The 25,424-nt window shown below is 58.4% G+C and overlaps 1 protein-coding gene across 1 annotated transcript in view; it reads left to right on the forward strand.

The window, feature by feature from the left end:
* The first annotated feature begins 1,780 nt into the window (after positions 1-1,780).
* The window catches only part of COL18A1 (collagen type XVIII alpha 1 chain), a 96,355-nt gene continuing 72,711 nt past the window's right edge, over positions 1,781-25,424 (forward strand). Inside the window, exons 1-2 of the mRNA XM_055569839.1 lie at positions 1,781-1,872; positions 1,974-2,068. Coding sequence (XP_055425814.1) covers positions 1,862-1,872; positions 1,974-2,068 — 106 coding nt within the window. The 5' untranslated portion in view covers positions 1,781-1,861. The remainder of the gene's footprint in view (positions 1,873-1,973; positions 2,069-25,424) is intronic.

Raw genomic sequence — 25,424 nt, forward strand, 5'->3', positions numbered from 1 at the left:
TTTTGCATTTCTATTCAATGCTGTTCTCTTTCATTTTTAAAAAATGTAGTCATAATCCTCTAAGTTGCTTTCTCTCCTCGCCGCCATGGGCCATGAACACCCTTTTCATGGGATCAGGAGAAGGACTCCAGGTTCGGAAGCAGGTGATGACGGAGGGGTGAGCAGGTGGACAGGGGCAGCCAGACAGGACAGACACGGCCTGGGGTGCCCAGCAGCACCCATCAGCCTTTGAAGAATGGAGCGGGGAGGGGGGATGATGCCATGGGACTGGAATCCCAGCAGGCCCTCTGCTAAGGCTGCAGAGCAGTGGAGGGGGGGGGATAGAAGGAGGGAGGGAGGGGCTGTGGGCCACTGCAGGAGGCTCCAGGAGCATCCTGCTGGCCAGGACCTGGGGAGGTGGTGGTTGAGAGTGGGTGGATACATACAGGAGGGTGTGGAGGGGGCCAGACCAGGGCCTTGGTTTCTAGGCTGATCTAGGCTGAGAGATGGTGAGGTTGGGGGTGCCGATGATGTAGGGAAAGCCCAGCAAGGTGTGGAGAGGCCCAGAGTCTGCACTGCAGACATGGCTCAGGGCTCCAGGCAGGAGGTGAACCAGGATCAGGAGGTGGCACGGAGAAGGAGGGGGGTGAATCCAGAGGGCTTAGCAGAGATACTAAGCCAAGGGCAATGGCCCTGGGACCCCTGATTTTGATGGCATCGGGAACCTTATTTTTTGCAAACCGTGAGGGGATCAGATTCAGGGAAATGTGAGTTTACTTTAAGAGGCCGATGTGAGGGGCTCTGGTTGCCTGGAGAGGCCTGTGGGTGGTCTGAGGACAGGACCCCTTTAGCAGCTGCCTGGTGGAGGGAGGGACTGAGGTCAGGCGGTCAGGTGGGGGTTGGGAGCACAGGCCTGAGGAAGAAGAAATGACCAGAGCTCCCAGAGTGGAGGAGGCTGGGGGAGAGGGGGGTGAAGGGGCTGGGGGAGCCTGGAAGGCTAGGGTGGGGTGCAACTGGACTTCCAGCAGGGGGAGGGGCCTCCCAGACCAGGTCTTGGGGGCTGGAACTCCAGGGCAGAGGCCTCTTGGAGTGCAGGGCCCATCCCCTGGGAGGGTTCCAGAAGGGGTGCAATGTGGGGAGTGGGCCTTGGGGATGCAACCGTGCTGGGCTCCGAGCCCGTGAAAGTGGCGAGGCCGGGTGGGTTGCCACGACGCGGTCACTGTGCCCGAAAGGGTGGGCAGGAGAAGCCCAGCTGCCCTTTCCTCCAACCGCTGCCCCCTGGCGAGTTAACGTCTTTGTTCAAATCGCCCTCCTTTCCGCTGCCGCATCGGACTCAGGACCCGAGGACCAATCCCCTGATTACCGTCACCTTCCCAAATAAACTCAGGGCTGTACACCCGAGGTTTGGAGCCCGAGACCCCGGGTGCCCAGGGCAGGTGCCCGGCTGTCGTGGGCAGCGGTAGGGGCAGGTGTGGCTGAGGCGGGGGGAGAAACACTGCGGCTGCAGAGGAAGGGTGCTAGGACCCGGGGACAGGCCGATGAGCCAGGTCGGGGGTCCGAAGCCCTCTCCTCACCGGGTTTACTCCACGCCCCGGGCCCAGGGCCGCGTGCAGAGCTCGGCGCCCGGCCCTGCCCCTTGCCAGGGCCCGTCCCCACTTTCTTGCCTGCTCCACCCCTTGCCCACCCACCGCCCCGCCCCGCCCCTGCCCTGGTAGGTCTTAGCGTCCCAGGCCCGTCGTCCCGCCCCCTGACCAGCCCCGCCCCCGCCCGCCCCCCCTCCCCCCGGCCTGGCCCCCGCGGCGGCCAGAGCTCCGCCGGCCGAGCGGGTGCACCGAGGCTGAGCTCGCAGCATCCCGCTGCACAGACATCCGGCTCACGGAGCATGGCGCCGAGGTGCGGGCCGCTCAGGGCCCCAGACGGGCGGGGGCTGGGAGGTCGCACGGGCGGGGAACGGGGGCGCGCACTGTGCCCTAACCTGTGGCTTGTGCCCGCAGGTGGCCTTGGCTGCAGCCGCGGCGGCGTCGCCTCCTGGACTTGCTCGCTCACCTGGTCCTGCTGCTCGGGGTCAGCGCAGCGTCCGCCGAGCCAGGTAAGACCAGTGCCGACACGAAAGTGCCTGCGCTGGGCACGCCCGCCTCCGGCCGCACTTTGTGCGGATCTTCGGCCGGTCCCAGGCGGCTACGGCCTCAGCCCAGCCCGTCTCGGCTTCAGTCCTGGGAGGCGGTCCCGGCTCTGCCCACGCGTGCAGTTGGCCCGCGGGCTGCGACTGGAGGGGGACGGTGTCGGGCCGGGGTCGTATGTCCGGAGTGTCCTCGACTGCGGGCTTCGGGCCACCTGGGCGCGCCTGGGACCGAGGAGCGGGCCGGACTGGGGATGGTGCGGACCGTCCGCGTCCTGAGATCCTCGTATCGTGACCAAACTTCGGCAACTCTGCGGGGAAGTTGGTGCGCTCGGCGGACAGCGCTGCAGCAGAGGGCCAGCGAGGGATCGGCCGAGGTAGCGGTGGCGGCGGTTACACGCGCGGTGGCTCGGAGACGCCCGGGCATCCGACGCCCGACCCCAGGCCTGTGTCGCCTCCACCGGCCTAGTCCCTCCCAGCGCCTGGGCGGCTGCAGCGGCTCGTACCTCTGGGACACGGCGTTGCCGCGCCGAGTCCGGCTGGTCTCCGGGGAGGACGGACAGCGCGGGGCGGAGCGCAGCCGTGTGGTTTCCAACCTGTCGAGGCAAAAGTGCTCAGGTTTCTCCAGGGCCAGCCTTTGTGCGTCGCCCGGGCCCCGGGCCCCAGGCCTCTGTCCCCGCGCCCTCCGCGGTGTCGGGTTGCGCGCGGTCCCTTTGATGCGGCCGAGCGCCGAGCAGCCGCCGGGAGAACAATGCGCGGAGGTCCGTTGTTTGGCGGCGCCCGCTCGCCGCTTCTCCCGCGTGGACCGCAGACGGTGCTCCGGAAGGCCGCTCCGGTCGCACGGAAACTCCCTTTGCTACGTTTGGGGGACCCCTTGTCCACCCAGACGGCCGCCCAGGTCCTCGTCCCAAGTCCCGCAAAGTCCCAGGAGGAGCTCGCAGTGGGGGGAGGTGGGGCTGCCGGACCCGAGGGGAGCCCCCACCCCCAAAGAGCCGGTAGTTTTTCACAGGTAGACCGTTTGCCCTGACACCCGTCCTGGGCAGCCTGCTCCCCGCGGCCAGAGCGACTGTTGACTGCGGTCAGTACAGCAGCCACACACCTGCTGCCACAGCTGGCTGGGGAGCGGGGATGAGCTGGGGGAGGCTCCTGGGAGACAGCCACAGTAATCTGCTTCACTGTTTCCAGTCAGCTTGGTCACCAGGTTAAACAGCAGCGCAAACCTTTTTAAAATGTAACCACCTCATATGGAGGCGTTTTTAAAGAGATGGTGTGGAAAGCACCTGTTTGTAGAGGAGCAGGTAATTCCTCATGTATTTGTGTTAACCTGGGGGCCGGAAGGGGTGCTTTTAGGGAGTGTTTGTCCTTGCGGGGATCTGGGGTCCTCGGATTTCTTGGGGTCCTTATGACCTCCTGGAACTACTGCGGTGGCTTCTGGGGCCACCCCCTCAGGCTTGTGCAGGAATGTGTAACCACAAAGCCTCTTTTATAATCATGCATCCTCTTGGGAAAGGAAGGACACTGAAGCATCCACACCTCAGTTTATGAAGTTCAGTGACCAAGGGAAGGAAATCAAGGGTGGTGACTGAGCATTAGAGAAGGAAAAATAAAATGTTACATCCACAAGCTTTGGTGAGATGAGAACTCGGAGGGTGTTTAAGTTAACGCAGACTCTGGGGGTGGTGGGGAGAGCGTGACAGCTCTAGAAATGGTGTGTTTTATCTTCTGTCCCACCACGTGGCTGCTATGGGGCTTTGCATATAGTCCCAGGTCCTCTGGGAGGAAGGAAGCCCCTTCCGAGGTGCCTGGTGGAATGCAGCTCTTTCTGTTCCCTGGGGCTTAAAGCAGGAAGCAGGCTCAGCGGGCTGTGCACTGCCCACCCCTCCCCCTTGTGGGGAAAACTCAGGTCCTGTCCATGCTGGGCCAAGTCCCTTTGGGACGGGGTAATACGTGCCCCATCTAGATGCTGTTGGAGAAGAGCTAATGTATGTGAAATCCTGACTTAGCAAGGGCTCAATTTGTCCTGGAAATGCTTCCGAATTCCTCTTGGGAGTCAAAAACTTAAGCCCTGTTGGCTGATTTGAACATTTTTTCTGACCTCAAATGATGCGTTTTCCCATGTCTTTCCCTAAGCTGCACTTGACCCCTCCCCCAAGTCTCTTGCTGTTTTGTCTGAGGCGTTGCTGCATCACCCTGATGCTCTTGACTGGTGCTATGAGCTCCCGCACAACCAGAACCCACAGGGACACTCCGAGTGGTTTTACAGCCCAGAGGCTCAGAGCTGCCTGCGGTCCCATTCCTAGAGGCAGTACGGAAGTGGAACCTGTTACAGTGGAACCTGTTACATGGCCCTCTGCCATGGGTCAGTCCTCTAGGGCTGAGGAAGAAGGACCTTGCCCAGTGGGCATTTGCAGGATGGCCGGGACTAGGCTAAGAGCCTTGACTTGCATCATCTTGTCTTTGGCCCCTCCCACACGTGATCTTGGGCTCAGGCTCTCAGCTCCCCCCACCCCGCACCCCCAGACCCATGTGTCCCACCCTTTCTCACCACTAGGACCTCCCAGCATCCATCAGTGGGTCCAGGTCTTAGCTGATAGCTGTGGTTCCCCTCCCCCACTTCCTGGGTGGTCCTGCAGGGTTTGGGCTTGAACAAGACATAGCCAAACCCCGCATGTCCCCGCATCTGCAGTGTCTTCATTCCGGGTCCACAGGACCTGAGTAAGGGACCTAAGCTGAAGAAGGAGCTCTCATCCAAGGCAGACTTGTTTCGAGGGGCCGTGTCATTGGGGAGTCTTCAAGGTTCAGGTGCAGGACCTCTAAGATAGTCTTGAATTTCAGCAAAACTTGTTTTTCAAGCACTTCTGCTTTCCTTTAAAAGAAGGAGGAGGGGGAAAGTCCTTGCACAGAAACCTAGAAGGAGAGAAACTGACTCCATCCGGAGCTTTGAGGGGCTGGGTGAGCCTGCCCCACCCACCTACTTCACCCTGAAAATACAGGTGCACACATGCTCAATAAATGTGCACACACATGTGCACACACACAGGTAAATGTACACATGCATATGCAAATATACACATATGCACCCACATGTGCATACACGCACAAGTGCACACACGCACTCACATTTCATGCACAAATATACATGTGTGTGCACATACATGTGCACACACATGCACACGTATGTACACACATAAATGTGCACACACTCACTTTCTCCCCACCAGAGTGCCTGGCTCTCTCTTCATCTGGGTTGTTGGAGATGTCCTGGGACTCCGTGGGGGACAGAATGGGGCAAGAGCAGTCTTCTGACATGATGGCTAGCAAACCCTCTTGTGGTCTGAGCGCTACTAGGAAGGAGTGGTCAGCAGAGGGGGTGGGCCCCAGGGCCAGGGGCTGACTGCCTGCCAGCACTCAGAGGTCGGATGAAGTGGGCGAGGGGCAAGCTGGTCTTGCCACAGCTGTGGCTTATAAGCACTCCCTGCTCCATGTCTGTCCTCAGCAGCCACCCATCACCCCATGGCACATGCCCATTTGCTGCCCTGGTTGAGGGAGGTGTGGCCACCCTGATGCCTTTCAGGGTGGACCACAGATGGCACATTCTAATCAGCTCTGCTCAGAAACTTGGAGGATCTGGGTTAGCTGTCATCTGAGAGAGAACCCCAAAATGGCCCCTCTTTGCAGAACACAGCTGGCCAAGCACCAGCTGTCTGAGGTCTGGGTAGAAGGTGACATTGCAGGATGTAACACACAAAACTACCCGGAACTGGATGCTATTGGTGGGAACAGGGGAGAAATTACTGGTAAAATTAAAATATATGTTTAGCATGCTCATAAGATGATTGAATTGGATACATTTTGATGGCAATGCCCCCAGAAGGACAATGAGAACTTTACGGGGGAGGAGGGGTGGGTTGCTGCAGTGTGCCCAGGAGTTCCCACAGCTCTACCCACCTGCCAGGTCACGTGGCTTCTCTGGACATGCCTGCCTCCCAAATCTGATGGCCAAGGGTCTGGGAGGAGCCCTCCACCAGGTACAGCTCCTTCCTGAGGAGGACTGGGCCTCTGAGCCCCACCCTACCCTCCTGCAGGGGGAGGGGTGGTGGGCTTGGTCTCGCTTTCCTGCCTTAACTTGGGGCAGGTGCCCTGAGCAGCAGGTGGTCACGCTGTGAAGCTTCTTTCTGCACCGGTGTCTGACATGCCTCGTGTTTGCTGCTGCTTTTGGTATCTCCTAGTGGTCTTCCCCGGTGGCTCAGCGGTCAAGAATCTGCCTGTAATGCAGGAGACCTGGGTTTGATCCCTGGGTTAGGAAGATCCCCTGGAGGAGGGCATGGCAACCCATTCCAGTATTCTTGCATGGAGAATCCCATGGACAGAGGGAGCCTGGTGGGCTACAGTCCACGGGGTTGCAAAGAGTCAGACGTGACTGAAGCGACTGAGCACATGGTGTCTCCACCCTTGTCTGGGACCTTGCAGTGCTCACTGTATCGTTCAGGGATTCTCCAGGAGACACAGTGCCCCGCTGCTCCCCAGTACAGCCTGGTTCCAGCAGGGTGTGGACGGGTGATGCGCGCTGGCCCCCGAGGTCATGTTTTCCATCGGCAGTTCTGGGCTGCACTGAACGCCTGTCAGAAGGAGCTTTAGATCACAGATGCGCTGAGTAAGATGAAATTTGGAGGCTGTGGGGCAGTGTCTGTTCCGCCAGCTTGCCTGCAGGGGCCCGTCCGCGGCTCCAGCTCCTCCGGCAGAGGAGGCAAGCCTCAGCACGGCCTCCTGGTTGTCTTCAGCGAGCGCCCAGGAAGGAAGGCTTGTTTGCAGGCCGGCACATCTGTCTGGAATTCCACGCTTGTAGCTGGGGACACTCCTGGGCTGAGCCACCGTGATGAGGCTGGTGGGATAGGACAGGGGGACCCAGCACTGAGCTGGCGTCACAAGTGGGGCTCTCAGGAACCCCTGGTTTCTGGATGACCAGGAGGCTCTGCTATGGGTCTAGCTGGCCCAGGCACTGGCCATGGTCAGGGTTGAACTTCACAGGGTGTTTTCTTACAGAGGCCATGAGACCAGAACTGAGGGCATGAGGATGGTTCTGCAGGGCGACAGGATGGGCCTGTGTGACCAGAGCTAGAATCTAGGTGATGGGTCACTGTCGGGGGCCTGGCTGGACAATGCAGAGACCTGCACGTGCTCCTGATGGACGGGTTTCAGTGGTTTTCATGGAGCCCGGACTGAACCTGCAGATATCACACCTTATAAATTTATTTTACTCATCCAGTCATTCGTTTAATTTTGGTGTCAAGTTTTCATTTTACTCTTTGTGCTGTTCCTTGAGCAGATTCAGATCGGGCAGTCAGGCCTGCTTGTTTTGAGTCTGAGCTCAAATCTCAGAGCCGGTACCAGGCTCAGGCAGCTGGGTTTGTTGTTTGCGCAGAGCCTGCCAGCGCGGGCGGTTCTCGGTGAGCTGAGAGGCGCCTTCTGCTTTGAGACTTGAGCTGTCAAGAAAGCAGCGCCTGGAGGGCCCATCCCAGCAGGGGTGTACCGTGCTCAGGCTCCCACCTAGCAGAGGGGATGGGAAGGGCCTGGGGGAGGGGCGCCCACCAGCTGCCGGGGGTTGCCGTGGGGGGCACATCTGCTGGGACCTGGATCCAGGGGCCCCATGGCTTCCAGGATGAAGGGACACTGTTCTTCCTCGTTCCCATTTAGGCAACCAGGGAACTTCATCTTGGTGCGACTACGGCGATTTATGTGGCCTCTGCTGTGGCAGTGCCAGGTGGGAAATCCCACCCCGCCACCCGTGCTGTGAGGAGGGCAGGGTTGTAGGAGCGGACGTTCCAGGACCCCCGGCAGCTGGCCCAGGGCCTGAGCAGGCAGTGCTCAGCCTCTGAAGGGGCTCTGCCTCCCTGAGTACCCTGTGTCCTGTGCCAGCCCGCCAGTCTCACGGAGTCAGGGTTTCTCCCAAGCGAGGGCTCACGAGTCTCGAGGGACAGCATCAGGATTCGCACTAGAGAACTTCGGAAGGCCTTCCTTTTGCCCCAGTCAGTCTGGGGCTGGCAGGTGGTGAGTGGTGACCCCAGCCACCTGGCCTGGGGCCATCAACTTCCTCTTTCCTGACTCACCTTTGAGCACCTCTGTGTGCGCCCTGCCTTGCCCGATAGGTAGGTAAACAGCAGCGTCCCTGGTGACACAGAGCTGGCCGAGCACATCCACTGTGGGGTCTGAGCTCCTCATCTGGGGGGCCCCTTGTCAGTGCTGGGGCCAAGTGCGGGGGTGGGGGTGCTGTGGCTGGAACCTGGGGTGGGGGGTGGGCATCCCCCCAGATGGACAGGAGGTACCTTCAACTTTTCAGCCCAAGCCGCCAGGGCTGGCGTTGTCGTTTTGAAAATCTTGCTTCTGTGATAAGTGGAGAAACGCGGTTTCTCTGCAGTGAGGGTGCATGTGCTGGTGTTATTCGGCCTCCACACATCTCCTTGCTCTGACATCTGTTCTCTGTCCCCGCATCATCTTCCTCATCGTCATGTCCGCCTATGGTGTCACCTTGCAGGGGGCATATTTGGCATAGTTTCTAGTTTGTGGGCAGGATTGGAATTCCTTAAAGCATGGAGTTGGTGTTTTGTTTTGTTTTGTTTTTTATGGCCTTTTCCTGTAGAGGTGGGGCACTGCTCAGGGACCACACGGGGACCCATCCACGTCTCAGGGGAGGTAGGGGGTTGGGAGAATTCTGAGAGGCAAGCTGGGCTGGGCCGGCAGAGCCCCGGGGGCCACGTGCCACATGGGGCTCTTATCTTCTTTACTCTGCCTCGCGGGGCGTGCACTGGAGCTGGTCCTTGCAGAAAACAAGTGTGGGGTCACTAAATCCTCATGCAGTATGGCTGGCAGGCAGCCCGGCCGGCCACTTTGTGTTTGTGGCTGGGATACCATCTGCTATGTGGGCTGAGCGCCCAGGCTCAAGGTTTTAATTCTAGCTCTGCTTCCTAGTGCTGTGTGACCTTTAGCAGATTCCCCACCATCTCTGTGCCTCTGGTCTGTAAATTGGGAAGGACAGTGGGCTCTGTGGGCCTGAGTAGGGCATTTCTGCAGGGAGCTCCCTGGGATGCATCCTGACAGCCCTTATTGGGCTCCCGGGACACCATGTCAAGGATGGTCCCAGCCAGCCGCCAGGGTGGGGCCCAGAGGAGGGCCTGGTGAGAGCAGGAAATGGGTCCACGTGACCGGAACATGGTTTCTGTGCGTCTTCCCTGTCCGTGGGCTGCGCCTGCTGAAGCGATCATGAGTGTCAGACAAAGCAGCCCACTCACCCCGAGGCCTGAAGTCTTCCCAGTGCTCGGGCCCCTGGGCCAGCGCAGTCTCGCCCACCCACACGTCCCATGGGAGCAATCCAGGGAGCGCAGACTTGCCTCTGCCTGTTGGATCCTGTTACAAGGCTGCTGTATTTTGAAAACTCTCCCACTGAGATTCCACAGGGCCTCTTGTTCTCCACCAGCCAGGCCGCTTCCTGGGTTCCTGGGTTGAGGCCCCGTCAGTGCCGGGAACCTGGTTCAGTCTGTTGGGATGTTATCCGGGTGGCGTCTGCTCAGACAGCAGGCAGCTCAGCATCCTTTCTGCCCTTGGTCACTGTGGCCTTCCAGCCAGGACAAAGGGAAGCCACCCTTGATCCTGTCCATGCTCACATTCAGGGTCTCTCCACCTGACCCTGCACCTCAAGACCCCTCCAGCTGCTGCCCCACCCAGCCACTGCTCAGTGACCAAGCACCGACCCTCCTTCCCCTCGTGGGGGGCCTGAGGGCTTTAGAAGGCAGGCCCCCAGGAGAGGGCTGCCGGACCTCCGCTCCCAGGGGCCCATCGCTGTGGCTGGGGGAAGCCTTCTTTACCGATTATTGCAGCGAGACATCCTCTGTCCCTCCACTGACCACCACCTGGCTGCTCCTCAGCCTCTTGGCCACCAGCCAGGGCAGGGGTGCAGATGGTCCCTTCTGAGCCCAGATGCCCCTCCTGGCCCAGCCTTCCTGCCCCGTTTCAGGTTCTGGCTGACACTTTGCTCACTTCTCTGGGTCCTGGGGTTGCAGGGTTACCCTGCCCCCACCCCGATGAGCAGTGTTGGCAGCAACCTCTGCTTATTTGGTGTCCTCACATCTCAGCCTTATCCCCATGGCACCAGGGGAACTATCTCGGTCCAGGCCACAGGGCAGCCAGGGGCTTCCTGTTTCTGGCTAAACTGAGCCTCCATCCCTGGGAAACTCGGGTCCAGCCGGCAGTGACTCAGAATCTGCAATGCTCTGCCGATCCTTCATAACCTCATATTGTGAGAATGATTGAGAATGGACACCACCCATTCCTACACAGCCTTTACTGCCATTGTGGGAAAATCCGACCTCTTAACACACCTGGGCTGTCCTGCCGACTCCGACCTGGCTTGTGTGGACAGATGGCCCTTCTGGGTGCAGAAGCAGGAGGCCTGTGGGAGAGCCAGCTGCCAGTCACTCTGCTCCCCGGATGATATCACACCCCCTCACCCCCACCCCCAGACAGGGAGCTCACTGTCCAAACACCTAACTTGTCCACATTTAGGAACCTAGACAAGCACTCCCCTCATTTAAACTTTTACTTCCCGCGGCACATGGTCCACCGAACCTCAGCCCCAAGACATCCGTGTCAGCATCCACAGGACTGTGATTGCTGCCTTAAGTGGTGAGAACGACTTTGGATGGCATTAAGGCTCCTGAGCTGCAGAGATTACTCTGGATTATCCGGGTGGTCCTATGTGTAATCCTAGGTCTTGAGAAGGGATGGGGGAGGCCGAGGGCCAGGTCAGAACAGGGAGATGTGGTGATGGAGGCAGAGGTCAAGGGAGAGATGGGAGGATGCCGGAAGGGGCTGTGAGCCGAAGTGCATAAGCTCTTACAGATGCCGGACCAAGGGGCCCCTGGGAAGGAGCACGGTTGTGCTGACCTGGGTCTTAGACCTCCGGCCTCTAGAACTGTAGGAGCATAGCTCGTGTGGTTTTAAGCCCCTGATGTGTGGTCATTTGCTCCAGCAGCCACACGATTATGTCCAGTGCGTGGTTGTGTCACCAAAAGGGGTGGAGTTGTGGCGATGGCAACCCTATCATTTGTAAAGTGATGCTTCCCGTCGGCGTGGAAACTTGAATACATTCAAAGGCCTTGGGATGCCCCCCATGCCCTGTGGGGGCCCTGGAGTCTCCTTGCTGACCCCAAGTCCCAAGGGTCCACTCTTTGGCCTGTGTGTCCTGCACCCTGGGCTGCGGCTCTCTGTGAAGAGGTTAGACGGGCCCGTCCTAGGACCTCTAAGGGTTCGAGCCCCAGCGTGACCTCGTGTGTCCCCTGTGGCAGCAGGGGCTCCGACATGCTGGGCTGGGCTCTGACTGGTGATGGAAGCCTGAACATGGGGGGAGGTGGTGGACAGGGGGCAGATGAGCATGGCCAGGGAGGATGGCGGAATGCTCGAGAATGCCTGGATGGGCCTGTGAGCAAAGGGACTGTGTGTGGGGTGCTCTTGGGACTCTTCACTGGCCGGGCCCTCGCAGGGCGGGGCTGGGTGTTATCCTCCACGAGGTCAGACAGCGACCCGCTTTGTTCTATTTTTGGAGAATGAGGCAAATGGCGCAAAAGCACATTCCCAAAAAGTGCCAGTTCTGCCCAGAACCCTGGCATGTTGAAGATTTTTATAAAGAAAAGCTGACCCGCTGTTGAGCAAGTGGACAGTACTCGGAGCTCATCGAGTGGACCAGTCTTGTCTGTTTCCAGCCATCTCGGGTGTTGAGTGGACCTTCAGCTATCCAAGATGGGCCTTCAGTTATCTGGGTGCTGGGTGGACCTTCAGTTATCTGGATGCTGAGAGACTCAAGAGCCAGTGGGAGCTGGGGGCCAGACTTGCTGCACTTATGAAAACGGCCACACTGGCCAGTCTGCGAGGTGGGCTCCTGCCGCGTAAATACTGTCTTTGTTGCCCACATACAGGGTGTTGTACCCTCTCCTCTGGCACAGGCACCTCTCTGAGAGCTCATGTACTCAGCAGAGCAGAGATGTCAGGCAGGGTGTGTGGCTGAGAGGTCGCCTGACTCCGGCAAGCCTGGCTTTATGTCTTCTGGGCAGCACGCAATGGTGGCGGGTAGCCAAGAGGGGCTGGGCGCTGGGCCCGGGGCATGGTTTGCTCCCCTTCTTGTCCCCTGACTTCCAGAAGTGGACCAACCCCCACCAGGCCCTCTGCCAGCCACCTTGGGAGCAGCCAGGGCTGGCCCAGCCCAAGGGTCACTTCCTGGCAGGGATCTCAGGGGGCTCTGCGGGGAGGCTGTTCAGTAGCCCCCGACTCCCCGCCTCCTCCGGGTCATGGGATGAAGGAGGGCAGGCACAATCCCCAGATTCCAGAATCCAGGGCCTTGGGTGGCAGCATCATCTACAGCAGCCTGATCACCCTGGTCTGTTCAGTCCCCGCTGAAGACCCTGCTCAGTGCAGACTGAACTGGATTTTGGATCCTAACTAGTTACTAGACATGGGGTAGTTGTTGTCCAGTCACTCACTCGCATCCCACTCTCTATTACCCCGCGGACTGCAGCAGGCCAGCTTTCCCTGTCCTTCACCATCTCTGGAGTTTGCTCAAACTCATGTCCATTCAGTCGGTGGCCCCAGAAGGAATGAAGTGGCTGAGCCAGACACTGGGTGGTTGGGCTCTAAAGCCACAGCCCCACCTGCCCTCACCCCACCCTGCTTTCCCGCTGTTTCCCCAGTTACACGCCAGCATCCCTTGGGAACATTCCGGGATGACGAGTGCTTCCGGGGCATTGTCTCACTCTGAGTGTAGGTGCTTGGAAGAGTCTGATTTGCTCTTTGCCCTTTTCTTCACAAGAACAGCCCTTGTGCCGTCACGTGCTTTTTCTAAAGTTCTGAGTGATGAGGAGTGTCTCCCATCTTCCTGGCTCAGGACATGCGTGTTGGAACCACGTCCTAAGGGCAGCACCAGACCTGAGCTTCTGGGAGCCCCAGGCATGGAGATGCGGGTGGGGTCTGTAGAGACCCCCTTGTGCCATGGTGTCCTGAGTGGACATCATGGTATCAGCAGTGATGGTTACTCTCTGTGACTGCCCGAGCCTTGGGGCTGCCCCCCCTTTCCCGTGCCTGTTAACTGGCCCCTGGATGGCCCACCATGCCTGTCCGTGTGCCAGGTCCTGGGGTCCCTGCGACCTCTTTCCTGGGTGTCCTCGCTGCCCTGCGGCTCACAGCTCTGGATCCTGGTCCGACCACCCCTGTGCCAAGGGGTCTGGGCCATGCGTCCTGCCCTCCTGCCGTCCACCTGCTCCTTCTCAGTGGTCAGCGGGCCGACTCTGCCCTTTTGTGAGCTCCGGCTCCCTGGACCTGGGTGTGTGTGTTGGGAAGACCACATACTGGCTGTGGGGTAAACGGTTCCAAACCTAAGTTGTGATTGCCTCCGCCAAGGTGAAGACGTGCCATCTCCACCCTAGTCTGCATGCCCCCAAGGCTAGGCTGAGGGGTCGCCTTATGGCCTGTGTCATTCCTGGGCCTGGTGTTTGACCCTGAGTTGTGGGGACACCCACGATGGTCATGGGGCTCTGCTTGGCTGCAGACCACATCGGCTTCATCTGTGGCAAGCACGGGAGTTTCTCCCTCCTGATTTATGTCCTCTCTGCCTCCGAGCTCGCTCACTGCTAACTGAGGACATGAGGGGCCCCTCGGATGAAAGCCCCTTTGTGTATGGCCTGTGGCTGGCTCTGCCCTGGGCTGGCGCTCGCTGCCTGGGCAGGTATGATGGCCCTCTTGCCACAGGAATGTCCCCACGGGGCACTGCAAGCAGCGTCTTTATCCGAGCTATCAGCTCGTGACACTGTGATGTGGATCCCCATTTCTAGAGAAAGAGGGGAAAGATCACACACGGTCTAGACGCTAATCCAGCACCATGCGTTTCTTCCTCACCTGTATCCTGGCAACAGGATTATTATGGCCAACTGGGGTGGCATTCCTGTGGCCCGGCAAGATGGTTCCCAGTCCTCTCACTCTCTGGAACCTTTAGGGCCAGTGGTGGGTGTGGGCAGGGAAAGCTGTGGAGCCAGCTGTCTTCAGGCTGCCAGGAGCCAGGGGTGCAGGACTCCAGCAAGAAGCTCCAAGACTCTGGACCCAGGGGCTCTGTGGGCAGCGTGTGCAGCCAGTGTGGTCCCTAATCCCAGGCCAAGTTCCGTGTCCCACTACACATCCCTGCGTTTCACCCAGTGGGGCTGGGCTGCCGATGGCCCACCTGTGCTCCTCAGCATCCCCCCAACCCCATGCCCACACTGGAAAGCCAGCCCCTCTCTGTGGCTCCCAATGGGCTCTCCAGTGCGTCTACACCGGTGCTGACTCTGTCTAGCTGCTCACCTGTGCAGGTCCTGCTCAGCACACTCTAGGCTCCTGAGGGCAGACGGGCAGGCAGAGGGCTCTGGGTGAGTGGACTTTGTCCTTGGAAGTGTTTGAAGTTTTATAGTTTGTTCTTGCTGAAATTGGCAACCCTGTGCTCGGCACTTACTGCCCCCTGTGAAGAGACCAGAGACCGGTGGCCCACATTCAGAGACCACCCGGGCCTCTGATCCCAGGAAGGACAGTGAGTGGGCTGAGCAGGAGTGGTCCCACCACAGGGTCAGCAGCAGTCGGAGGGGAGGAGGGAGGCGCACCCAGTGAGTGGAGTCCAGTGTGTGTAGAGCAGCGAGGCTGTGCTGAGTAAGGAAGAGTCCAGACTCCCTCTCTGCACAGCAGAGTTCCATGCTGGCAGCCAGGCTCTCCTCCTGACTGTCTTTTTGGGGCCCCAGGCAGGTGACACCCACTCCTGCTCCATCACGTGGCCCCTGATGCAGCCCAGGGGGACAGTGGAGTGCAGGTTCCTGAGCACACGCCGCCTAGCTCACCCTCCTTCCTGACCTACCAGACCCTCCATTCCTGATGGTGAGATGCTGGATTCTCCACCACCTGACTTGCTTCGATTTCATTTGATTAGGAACTGTCCTGTCTGTCTGGTGGGTCCTGCAGGTGCCACCCATGGGGTCAAAAAGGGCTGGGTTCACTGGGTGGGGGGGATTGGCAGGTGGCGTCTTTGCTCCGAGCTGAACGAGGCTCATGTCGTGTTAAATTCAGCCACACGCATGTGGTGCCTTCCTGACACTGAGCCCCCGCAACTGGGCAGTGACTGGCGGGAGCTGGGGTTGGGAGAGGGCACCGCTAAGATCTGGGCACTGCAAGCTGGGGACCTGCTTGTACTGGAGGAATGAGAGCTCCGTGCAAGGGACCTCGGCCCCCGAGGACCCCAGGTCTGGGGTGACCAGCCTTTGGGATTCCTGAGCGGCTATGACTCTGGGGTGGGCACTGTGGAGCCTGGCGCACATTCAGCTTGTCCCACAGCTCCTTTCTTCCCACCCCCCTGCGTGTGCACACACACACACGCACGTGTGCACACGCACAGACATGCTCACCCCCCCACCTCACACAGGCTCACCCTGAGGTTTATCCGAGTAGCACCTACACCGTGGGGTCAGCTCCTCACACACCATCCTTGCTACCCACAGGCACCTCTCCACCCTGGCACTCAGCTTCCTCTGAGCTCTGCAGCCGCCATCGTGGCCCTCGTCCTAGGAAGACAGGTGGCCCCTCTTCACCTTCCCCGGGACTTCTTTTGCCTCTCCTGGGAGGAGGCATTTGGGGCTGGAGTCTGGGACCTGGGGAGCCAGGCAGGGGTTCCTGGGCTGGTTTGGCTGGCCCGCTCTCCCTAACCCTGCACCCACCTGGAGGAGAGAGGCTATATAGGCCCGCTCTGGGCCCCACCCTCACCTCCACATCAGCCCCCCTGTTGCCTGGGAAGAAGAGGGTGGATAGTGGCTCAAGGGGCGCTTGGATGCCCCCGGGGACCCCCTCCTGTTTGACACCCACCTTGAGCTTCCACCTGCTTCTCCTTCTGCCCTTTCCCTGTCTGGCGGACTTGTCTACCCCTGGACCCGGCCCCCGCACCTCCACTCTGGCCACTGACCTTCGCTCTGCTTGGTGTCCCAGGCATCAGTGCCCTAGGCTGCTGTCCTCCCCCAGGGCACCTGAGGGTAATATGCCTGGCACACAGCTGGGCCTCAGAGAAGCTTCCTGAATGCTCGGACGGACTTCTGAGGCTTTCATGAAAACCAGAGCTCATGAATTTGGCCAGAGTGTGTGGCCGGCCATGCCTCAGGTCTGGGTGGTTCAGTTCATAGGGCTGGGGGTGGGGTGGCTTTGTTGGGCAGTTATTGGAGACCCAGAGGGGCTCCTGCACCCCAAGGCGTGAGGGGTCTCACCCACGCACAGGCGGTCATCAGCAGACTGAGGCCAAGCGGTGCCAGGAGGACTCAGATGGTGTCGTGGGCATGAGGCTCACGGGCTCCCCCTGCCTAGAAGCAGGGGCACCATCCCCAGGGAAGATGAGGATCGGGGGCAGACCCCTCCGGACTGGAGGGCAGTTTCTAGGTGGTTTGAGAGGCTTTAGGGGCCAGTCATCACTGCTGCCTCTTCCTCATCCTCAGGGCAAACGAAGCTGGGAAATGGGGTCCGTTGGCCTTGGGGTCTGAAGGGGAGCTCTTGCTGGCAGAGGGGGCACCTTGGCGAGCCATCATCTGTCCTGTGCGCGTCTAGGTGGGCGGTCAAGTCTGCAGACCGCCCTGGGCCACCGGCCTTGCTGCATGACAGTTGGCAGCCTTCTGTGGGTCCTGGTCTCATAGGGTCAGCCCAGGGCAGCCCTCACTGCTGTGTGGATGTCTCGTCCCAGCCCTGCTGTGGAGCCAAGGCAGAGCCAAACTCCCCAGGATGAACATGCAGGGCCCCGAACCGCTCCTCATCTTCGGAAGTATGACTTTGTTATCACCCCAGGTGATTGTTGCAGCCCTGGGAGGTGCCTTGCCCTGTGGCCTGTGGTCTCCACGTGGGGCCAGAACCTCGGCTGTCTGGGGACCAGGCTCTGCGACTGTCCCTCTGGGCAGTGACTGGACATACTCAGCTCCCTCAGCCCAGATGTTCCTGCCCCACGTCTGGTTTGGGAATCTAAGGTGGATAGTAGGCGAGAGGAGTCCAGCTTGGGACGGTGAACAGAGGAGCTTCCTCCAGGGTGTGTGTGACCGGGAGCCAATGGCCGGTTGGCCATTCAGCCACCATCTGGCCGGAACGGTCTAACAGACTGGGCTAGGTCTGGGGGAGCTGGGCCGCCCATGAGGGGCCAGTGCTGGGTGCTGTGGGGTTGGGAGAGTGTCCGGCTCAAGGTCCTGGGCTGGCCGCCTCCCTGCCTGGCGCCTGATACGATGCCCGTGGTCACACAGTAGCACGTGTGGGGTGGGGAGTGCCCAGCCCCACAGCAGCTGAGGAGCAGGGCCACGTTGCTGGGCGCCTTCTGTACAGCGGGTCTGGGCTGTGGCCTGGAGGGCAGCGCACATTGGACTTTGGGAATGGACACACAATCCCTCTCACCAGGAAGCCCTGGGTTGGGTGGGGAGCTGGGCAGGCTGCAGGTAGATACGTCTGGTACCCAGCTCTGGGTGGACAGCTGCGGAGCCGGGCGAACGTTCAGGGGATGCCAGAGTGTGGGGACTGCCTGGGGCGGGCGCCGCGCTGGCCTGGAGCGTCCTGCAGAGAGGGCCACATGGAGGGAGAGGCCATAGCCTCTGTGTCTCGAGCTGCTCCGGCTGAGAGGACTTGGGAGGAAGAGGTGGGCCCGTCTCTGACGTCAGCCCCAGGGACCCCGTCCAAGGTGTGGAGCGAGCCCTCAGTTCAGAGCACAGGTGGATCATGGCCTCATTGCTGTGCAGTTTTGAAGGACAGGGCATGTCCTTTGTCCCACAGGTTCCACTGTGGGACCCACCGCTCAGGGACTCCCAGTTTCCTACAGGTCTGACGGAGCCCGAGGCTGTCCACCCCTTCCTGCCTGGTGACCTAGTTCAGTATGGCCCTGGGCAGTCCCCGGAGTGTCTCAGATTACTGCCCCACCCTCTAAAGTCCCCTGAAAACCCGGGTGTCACAGCAGGGTCTACAGGACGTGGGACACTGCACAGCTCGCCACGTCCATTCCTGGGCAGGGCCTGCAGCCCCAGGTGGTGGCCTGGGCTGGGCTGGCGGGCGGGCCCCGGCAGAGCCCGTAGGGATTAAGACAGTGATGACAAGCCTGAGATGCCCCAGGTGCCAAGGCTGCAGCTGGGTGCTTCAGTCTTACTGCCACTTCCAGGAAGGATTTTGAAACCTGGGACGGTTATCCTGAGGCCTTCTTCCAGGTCTCCCGGTCGGGATGTGATCCTGGTCCTGCCTGCAGTATCTCATTTTTTAAACCTCATGTCTCTGCTATCAGGGTCCTTCCTGTGCTCTGATGCCTGACACACGGAGGGGCCCTGGGCGGGGCTGGTTGGCATGGAGGAGTCCCTGCCTCTGCCGACCACAGAGATGATGTCCCTTCAGTGGAGATTCTGGCACCCCTGGCCAAAGTACTGGAGTTTCAGCTTCAGCATCAGATTTAAGGTTTGACCTCAGATTCCTGGGTTCTAACCTCTTCTTCCCTGGCTTGTCCTGTCCCCCTGCAGACATGTGCTGCTCAGGGTTCCTCTCTGCTGGCTTCCTCACAGTGTTCAGTGGCCCCAGGACTGCCGTTCAGGTGGGGGTGGGAGAACTTCAGACCCTGGGAGTTGCAGAGACTCAGTCGCAATCCCTGGTGGTGGAAGGAACTGCCTGGCGCCATGCGAGAAGCTTGGGCTGAGCAGAGGCAGGAGGGTGTGATGGTCACTGAACACAGGTGTTCTTGGAGCAGGCGGGCATCTCCCATTTTGCTGTCCGACTGTCTCCGAAGAGGAGAGCAACCCTCATTTCATGAGACCTCTTTTCAAAGATTGTGAGTACATGCGTTCATGAGTGTGTGTACGCATGCATGTGCATGTGTATACACAGGTGTGTGTGTGTGCGTGTATGCATACATATATGTAGGTACATGTGGGTGCATCAGTTCAGTTCACTCACTCAGTTGTGTCTGACTCTGTAGACTGCAGCACGCCAGGCCTCCCTGTCCATCACCAACTCCCGGAGTTTACCCAAACTCATGTCCATTGAGTCAGTGATGCCATCCAACCATCTCATCCTCTGTCGTCCCCTTCTCCTCCTGCCCTCAATCTTTCCCAGCATCAGGGTCTTTTCAAATGAGTCAGTTCTTCGCATCAGGTGGCCAAAATATTGGAGTTTCAGCTTCAGCATCAGTCCTTCCAAGGAATATTCAGGACTGATTTCCTATAGGATGGACTGGTTGGATCTCTTTGCAGTCCAAGGGACTCTCAAAAGTCCTCTCCAACACCACAGTTCAAAAGCATCCGTTCTTCGATGCTCAGCTTTCTTTATAGTCCAACTCTCACATCCATACATGACTACTGGAAAAACCATAGCTTGGACTAGATGGAACTTTGTTGGCAAAATAATGTCTCTCCTTATTAAATACGCTGTCTAGGTTGGTCATAGCTTTCCTTCCAAGGAGCAAGCATCTTTTAATTTCATGGCTGCAGTCACCATCTGCAAGGATTTTGGAACCCCCCCAAAATAAAGTCTCTCACTGTTTCCCCATCTACTTGCCATGAAATGATGGGATCAGATGCCATGACCTTAGTTTTCTGAATGTTGAGTTTTAAGCCAACTTTTTCACTCTCCGCTTTCACTTTCATCAAGAGGCTCTTTAGTTCTTCACTTTCTTCCATAAGGGTGGTGTCATTTGCATATCTGAGGTTATTGATATTTCTCCCAGCAATCTTGATTCCAGCTTGTGCTTCATCCAGACCAGCATTTCTCAGGATGTACTCTGCATATAAGTTAAATAAGCAGGGTGACAATACACAGCCTTGACATACTCCTTTTCCCAATTTGGAACCAGTCTGTTTTCCATGTCCAGTTCTAACTGTTGTTTCCTGACCTGCATACAGATTTCTCAAGAGGCAGATCAGGTGGTCTGGTATTCCCATCTCTTTCAGAATTTTCCACAGTTTATTGTGATCCACATAGTCAAAGGCTTTGGCATACTCAATAAAGCAGAAATAGATATCTTTCTGGAACTCTCTTGTTTTTTCAATGATCCAACGGATGTTGGCAATTTGATCTCTGGTTCCTCTGCCTTTCCTAAATCCAGCTTGAACATCTGAAGTTCGCGGTTCACATACTGCTGAAGCCTGGCTTGGAGAATTTTGAGCATTACTTTGCTAGCATGTGAGATGAGTGCAGTTGTGCAGTAATTTAAACATTCTTTGGCATTGCCTTTCTTTGGGATTGGAATGAAAACTGACTTTTTCCAGTCCTGAGGCCACTGCTGAGTTTTCCAAATTTGCTGGCATATTGAGTGCAGCACTTTCACACATCATCTTTTAGGATTTGAAATAGCTCAACTGGAATTCCATCACCTCCACTAGCTTTGTTTGTAGTGATGCTTCCTAAGGCCCACTTGACTTCATATTCCAGGATGTCTGGCTCTAGGTGAGTGAACACACCATCATGGTTATCTGGGTCCTGAAGATCTTTTTTGTACAGTTCTTCTGTGTATTCTTGCCACCTCTTCTTAATATCTTCTGCTTCTGTTAGGTCCATACCATTTCTGTCCTTTATTGTGCCCATCTTTGCATGAAATGTTCTTTTGGTATCTCTAATTTTCTTGAAGAGATCTCTAGTCTTTCCCATTCTATTGTTTATGCTTATATGTGCTTGTGTGTACATGTGTGCATGTGCATACACAAGTGTGCATGCAGATGCAGGTGTGTACAGTTGTATGTGGATGTGTCCATGTATCCCTGTGCATGTGTGCACATGCCTATGCAAACACATGTGTAGGTACGTACATGTGTGTAAGGCACATGTGTGTGGGTGCATGAGTATGCGTGTGCACACATATGTATACGTGGGCACGTGTGTGCAAGTGTGCGCACGTGTACGCACGTTCCATGTAGGTGCATGTGTGCATGCATGCATGTGTGTATGAAGGTGCTTATGTGCATGCGTGCATGTATGTACATGTGTGCATGTGTGTGTGTGGCTCCATGATATATTGCAGGTGTGCACAAGTGTATAGTGCACATGTAGGTGCATGCACAATCACACATGTGTATATACAAGCATGTGCATACAAGTATGTACATGTGTGTGCATGTGTTCATGTGTGTGCATGTAGGAGCATGTGGGTGCATGTGCATGTGTATATGTGTTTGCGTGCTAAGCTAAACCAGGGTTCTCCATATGGAGCATTTGTAGGACCAAGTCTGCTGACCTCCTGGATGCCACGTGACCATGTGTGGCCCCGAGTGGGGATAGCTGAGCTTGTTGTTTTGATGTTTCTTCCCATCTGTCTCCATCTCACTGAACCTTTCACATCAGAATGTCCCCCTAGCCTGTCCTTCTCCTTCCCACGTGTGCCCAATGTGCTCAGATACACCAGGCCTGGAGCCACCTCCTGCCCGTGCCTTCTGGGCATGGACCCCAGAAGGCAGGTGTGAAGCCCCTCACTCATGGCAGCCCCAAGACTCCTTGCTCCCCGGGGTGAACTGCCTTGTCTGCCCAGACCCCAGACCCCCACTGTGTCCATGCCTCTGGGACACTGCTTGGTAAGAGCCCTGCCTTCTCTGGGCAGGCCCCTCCTTGCCCTGTGCCCATCCAGCATGATCTCACCTGCCTGCCTGCATGTCGGGGCCGAGCCAGAAATGTCTGGGTGGAGCTGCCCATGTGTTGCACCAGCCCTTTGCTGGACGATGAGGTCTGAGTGGCCTGAGTCCCACTAGAATCTGGATTCTGATTTCCATCTGCAGACACATGGGCCCTGGCTTGTCTGTGCCCAGCTCGTGCCTCGGGGCTGGGTGCCATGGGGCTGATGGGGAGGCAGAGTGGGTGCGGCCTCCAAGCGCAGGCTGGCACCTGGGTGGTGAGCTCACGGCTGAGCAATGAGGCGCAGCGACTCAAGGCCCCCAGGCCTCCAGGGCCCAGCCTCTCCAAGAAGGCTGCTTCTTGGCATCGTCCTGGGCCAGAGCCAAGGTGGATGGATGTGCCCACGCCACCTCCCCCATGCAGCCTTCCTGACTGCCTCCCTCTGGTCCTCCCAGGAGCCTCGAGGGTGCCTCTCACTGAGCTGTGCCCTCAGGGCTTCAGGAGCCTGTGAGTGAGTGAGGCCGGGGCTGTGAATGTGCTGTGTGACGGGGTGGCCACCTGGACACAGGCTAAGCAGACTGGGGAAGGTGGGCCGCCCTGTCCCACCGCGTGCAGGCACCGATCCCTGGCCAGAACGGGGCCGGGACTTAGATGAGGAGATTCCAGGACGTGGTGTCATATGTTCTGTCCTCTGTAGGCTGGAGAACACGGTCCTTAACTTTTTCATCATTTTAACTTTTATTAACTTTCATTAACTTTCATTCATTCACAGAATAAAACTAATCCTTTCACGGTGAACAACTTGGGACGTTTAGTACATTCACTGTTGCACAACCACTGGCCGCGCAGCTGGAGAGCATTCTCCTTGTGGAAACCCCACCCCCACCCAGCGCCTGGCCCCCGCGTATCTGCTCCTTGCGTCAGGACTCCCCTGCTCTGGACGTTTTACGTGGGTGGAGCCTAGCGTGTGTCCTTTTGCGTCTGGCTTCTGTCACTGAGAACCATGCTTTCCATGCTCATCTGTGTTGTCGTGGGTCGCTGCTTTGTGGGGTTTGTTTTATGGCTAGTAACACTTTGGTGTAGGTCCTTTCACATTTACAACATCATCTTGTGTAACTGAACCATCTCCGGACTCGGGGCTCCGGACTCAGGACCTTGCTTTTCCCAAGTTGAGCCTGGGAACCTCCTCCTGTGAGTCCTGCAGGAACGTGTGTGAACACCACACCAGGCCTCCTAAGAACCGTTGGTGAGGGTGGAGGGTCCCTGTTCTCTGCTCACCACCGTTGGGCTTGCAGAAGTGTGGGTGGGTGGCAGGACCGTCGCTGCTCTGGGCAGGGTAGAAGGAGGAGCAGGTTAGGAGGGGCTCCCCAGCACACGGGGCAGCCCGGGTGAGAGCCTCTCCTCTCCTTGTGGAGAGATCCTTTCCCACAGGATCCACCATCCATTCATCCATCCTTCAGCTGTGTGCAACATGGCAAGCCCCAAGTGCTACAGCAGCATCTGGGAGCCTTCGTTCCAGGTCCCCAATGTTCCCCCTGACCCCCGCAGCCCCTGGAGAGGCTGGTGGCATCATCCTGCTTCAAGCTTTGAGCAGATGAGCAGACCCCACATCTGTGATGAAGCATCTGAGAGCAGGGAGGGGAGGGGTGTGGAGCCCAGTGCGCCTTGGGCCGAGGTCGCTCAAGCTGTTCCATCTCTGTCTATGGCGGGGTCCTTCTTGCAGCCAGATATGCTGTGGGTGTCTGTCTGCTTCCCCATCACCCACATCTCTGCCTCTCCATCACTCATATCTCTGCTTCCCCATCACCCGCATCTCTGCCTCCCTGTCACCCACATCTCTGCCTCCCCGTTACCAGCATCTCGCAGGTGCTCCCTCAGGATCCTTCATGAGCTATGTGACGGCCACTATGTGACCTCGATTACCGCCCCCCCACCTCCCCGGAGCCCATCAACACCTGCACCCAGCTCCCAGATGGCTGCCCCGACCCCACCCGATGGCAGCCTGGTCCCGAGGAAGGGCTCCTGCTGCCCTGCCTGAGGCTTCTACACTAGTGCAGGGCCAGCAGTGTGGTGACCATGAGGTGGGGGTGTGGGGGCCCAGGGATTTTGGCTGCATCCCTACTGGTACCAGAACCCTCTGTGGAGGAGGGGGGGGGGGTCCCAGCTACAGTCCCGAGCAGGAGGAAGGTCCTTTCCCTGCTCCAGTTCCTCACCCCTGGCCTCAGGGCAGGCAGCTCGAAGTTATTGATGTGGCAGAAATGGGAGGCCTCAGCCGTCTGCCTGGGTGCCGGGAGGGGGGTTCTAGGTGGGGTGCCCGGGTCTCCTGAGATACCTGGCCTGTGCAGACTGCACAATGGGGGCTGGGCTGGCCCAGGGCTGACTCGGGGGTCGCTCCTGGTGACCCTCGGTCTGGTTACAAAGGGAGATGGAAGCTGAGGAATGCGGAGGTGGCTGGTCCTGGCCTCGGATCTCGGGTCTCGTGGTTCGCTGTGTATTTGCTTTGATATCTAGGCAGAGGCCACATGGAGAGACTTGTTACGGCCACAGACTCTTCTGGCAGGGACCTCCGGCCTGGCCCTTTCATGCAGGGCCTGGTCAGCCGGGACCGGCTGGCCGGGAAGCCCAAGTCAGCAGGCTCCAAGGCACGCTCACCCCGCAGGGTCACCCCGCATGGGGGGTCTGCCAGGCATCGTGGGGCCTGAGGCCGGGATCGCAAGGAACCGACAGAAATGAGTAGAGAGGCCACGCCCATCGGGTCCGCCGTCTGTAACCCGCGGGGACCTTTGTGTCCAGCAGGCGTCCGGTCATTTGTCTTCCAGGTGGTTTCTTGCCAGGCTGGGACCTGACGCCCCCGGAATGTCACATTCCAGGCACAGCAGCTTATCGGGGCTGTCAGGCAGCCTGGGAGGGGGCCTGAGACAGAGCAGAGCTCTCTGGGAGCCAAGGGCGTTTCCAGACACCTCCGCCTGCGAGCACGGAAGGAGCCGCAGTCCCCGCCCCTTGCCCTGCTCCCGCCCCCACCCCATGCAGGTGGGCGGGGCCACCCCGGTCGGAGGGGTGGGGGCAGGGATCCCGCTGCCCCGCGGAGGATGGTGGTGTTTCAAGGCCCCAGTAGCCGTGCTGGGTGCATTTCTGAGCCCAGCAGAGTTCTTCCCAAGGCCTGGGCTCTGCTGTGCCCGCGGTGTTTCCAGGCTCCTCTGTTTCATCATCCTTGAATGGCCCTGGAGCAGGTCACCAGGACAAGACCCCTCTCTCACACCCCTGGCAGCTCCACGCTGCGAAGACGTGATGTGGGACCCACTCGAGGTGCCCTCTGGGAAGGGCACAGTCTCGTCCACTCCTGCACATGGCTCTCTCCCCTCTCGGTGGACAAAAGCTGCACAAATCAGACTGACCGCTTGGCTGCCTGCCCAATTTCCAGAGTGATGTCCAGTATGTCACTGTGGGCCCAGAAATGACCCCTGCAGGGCACCCTGGGCCCCTCCTGTGATGGCCGCATGAGAACACGCCAGAAAGGCTCTGGAGACAAACAACGGGCTGTGCAGATGTTAATCCTCTTTGAAACTTGCCTTAATGGTTTAGCCAAAGAAAATAACAGTGGTTTCGTTTTAAAAGGGGTCACACAGTCTTTTTTAATGTTTGATTCTTTTGACCCTCTGAGTATTGTAGAAGAGCAGGGAGACAGAAACGT

Source organism: Bubalus kerabau, chromosome 2 (genome assembly GCF_029407905.1).
Source record: "Bubalus kerabau isolate K-KA32 ecotype Philippines breed swamp buffalo chromosome 2, PCC_UOA_SB_1v2, whole genome shotgun sequence".
NCBI lineage: Eukaryota > Metazoa > Chordata > Mammalia > Artiodactyla > Bovidae > Bubalus > Bubalus kerabau.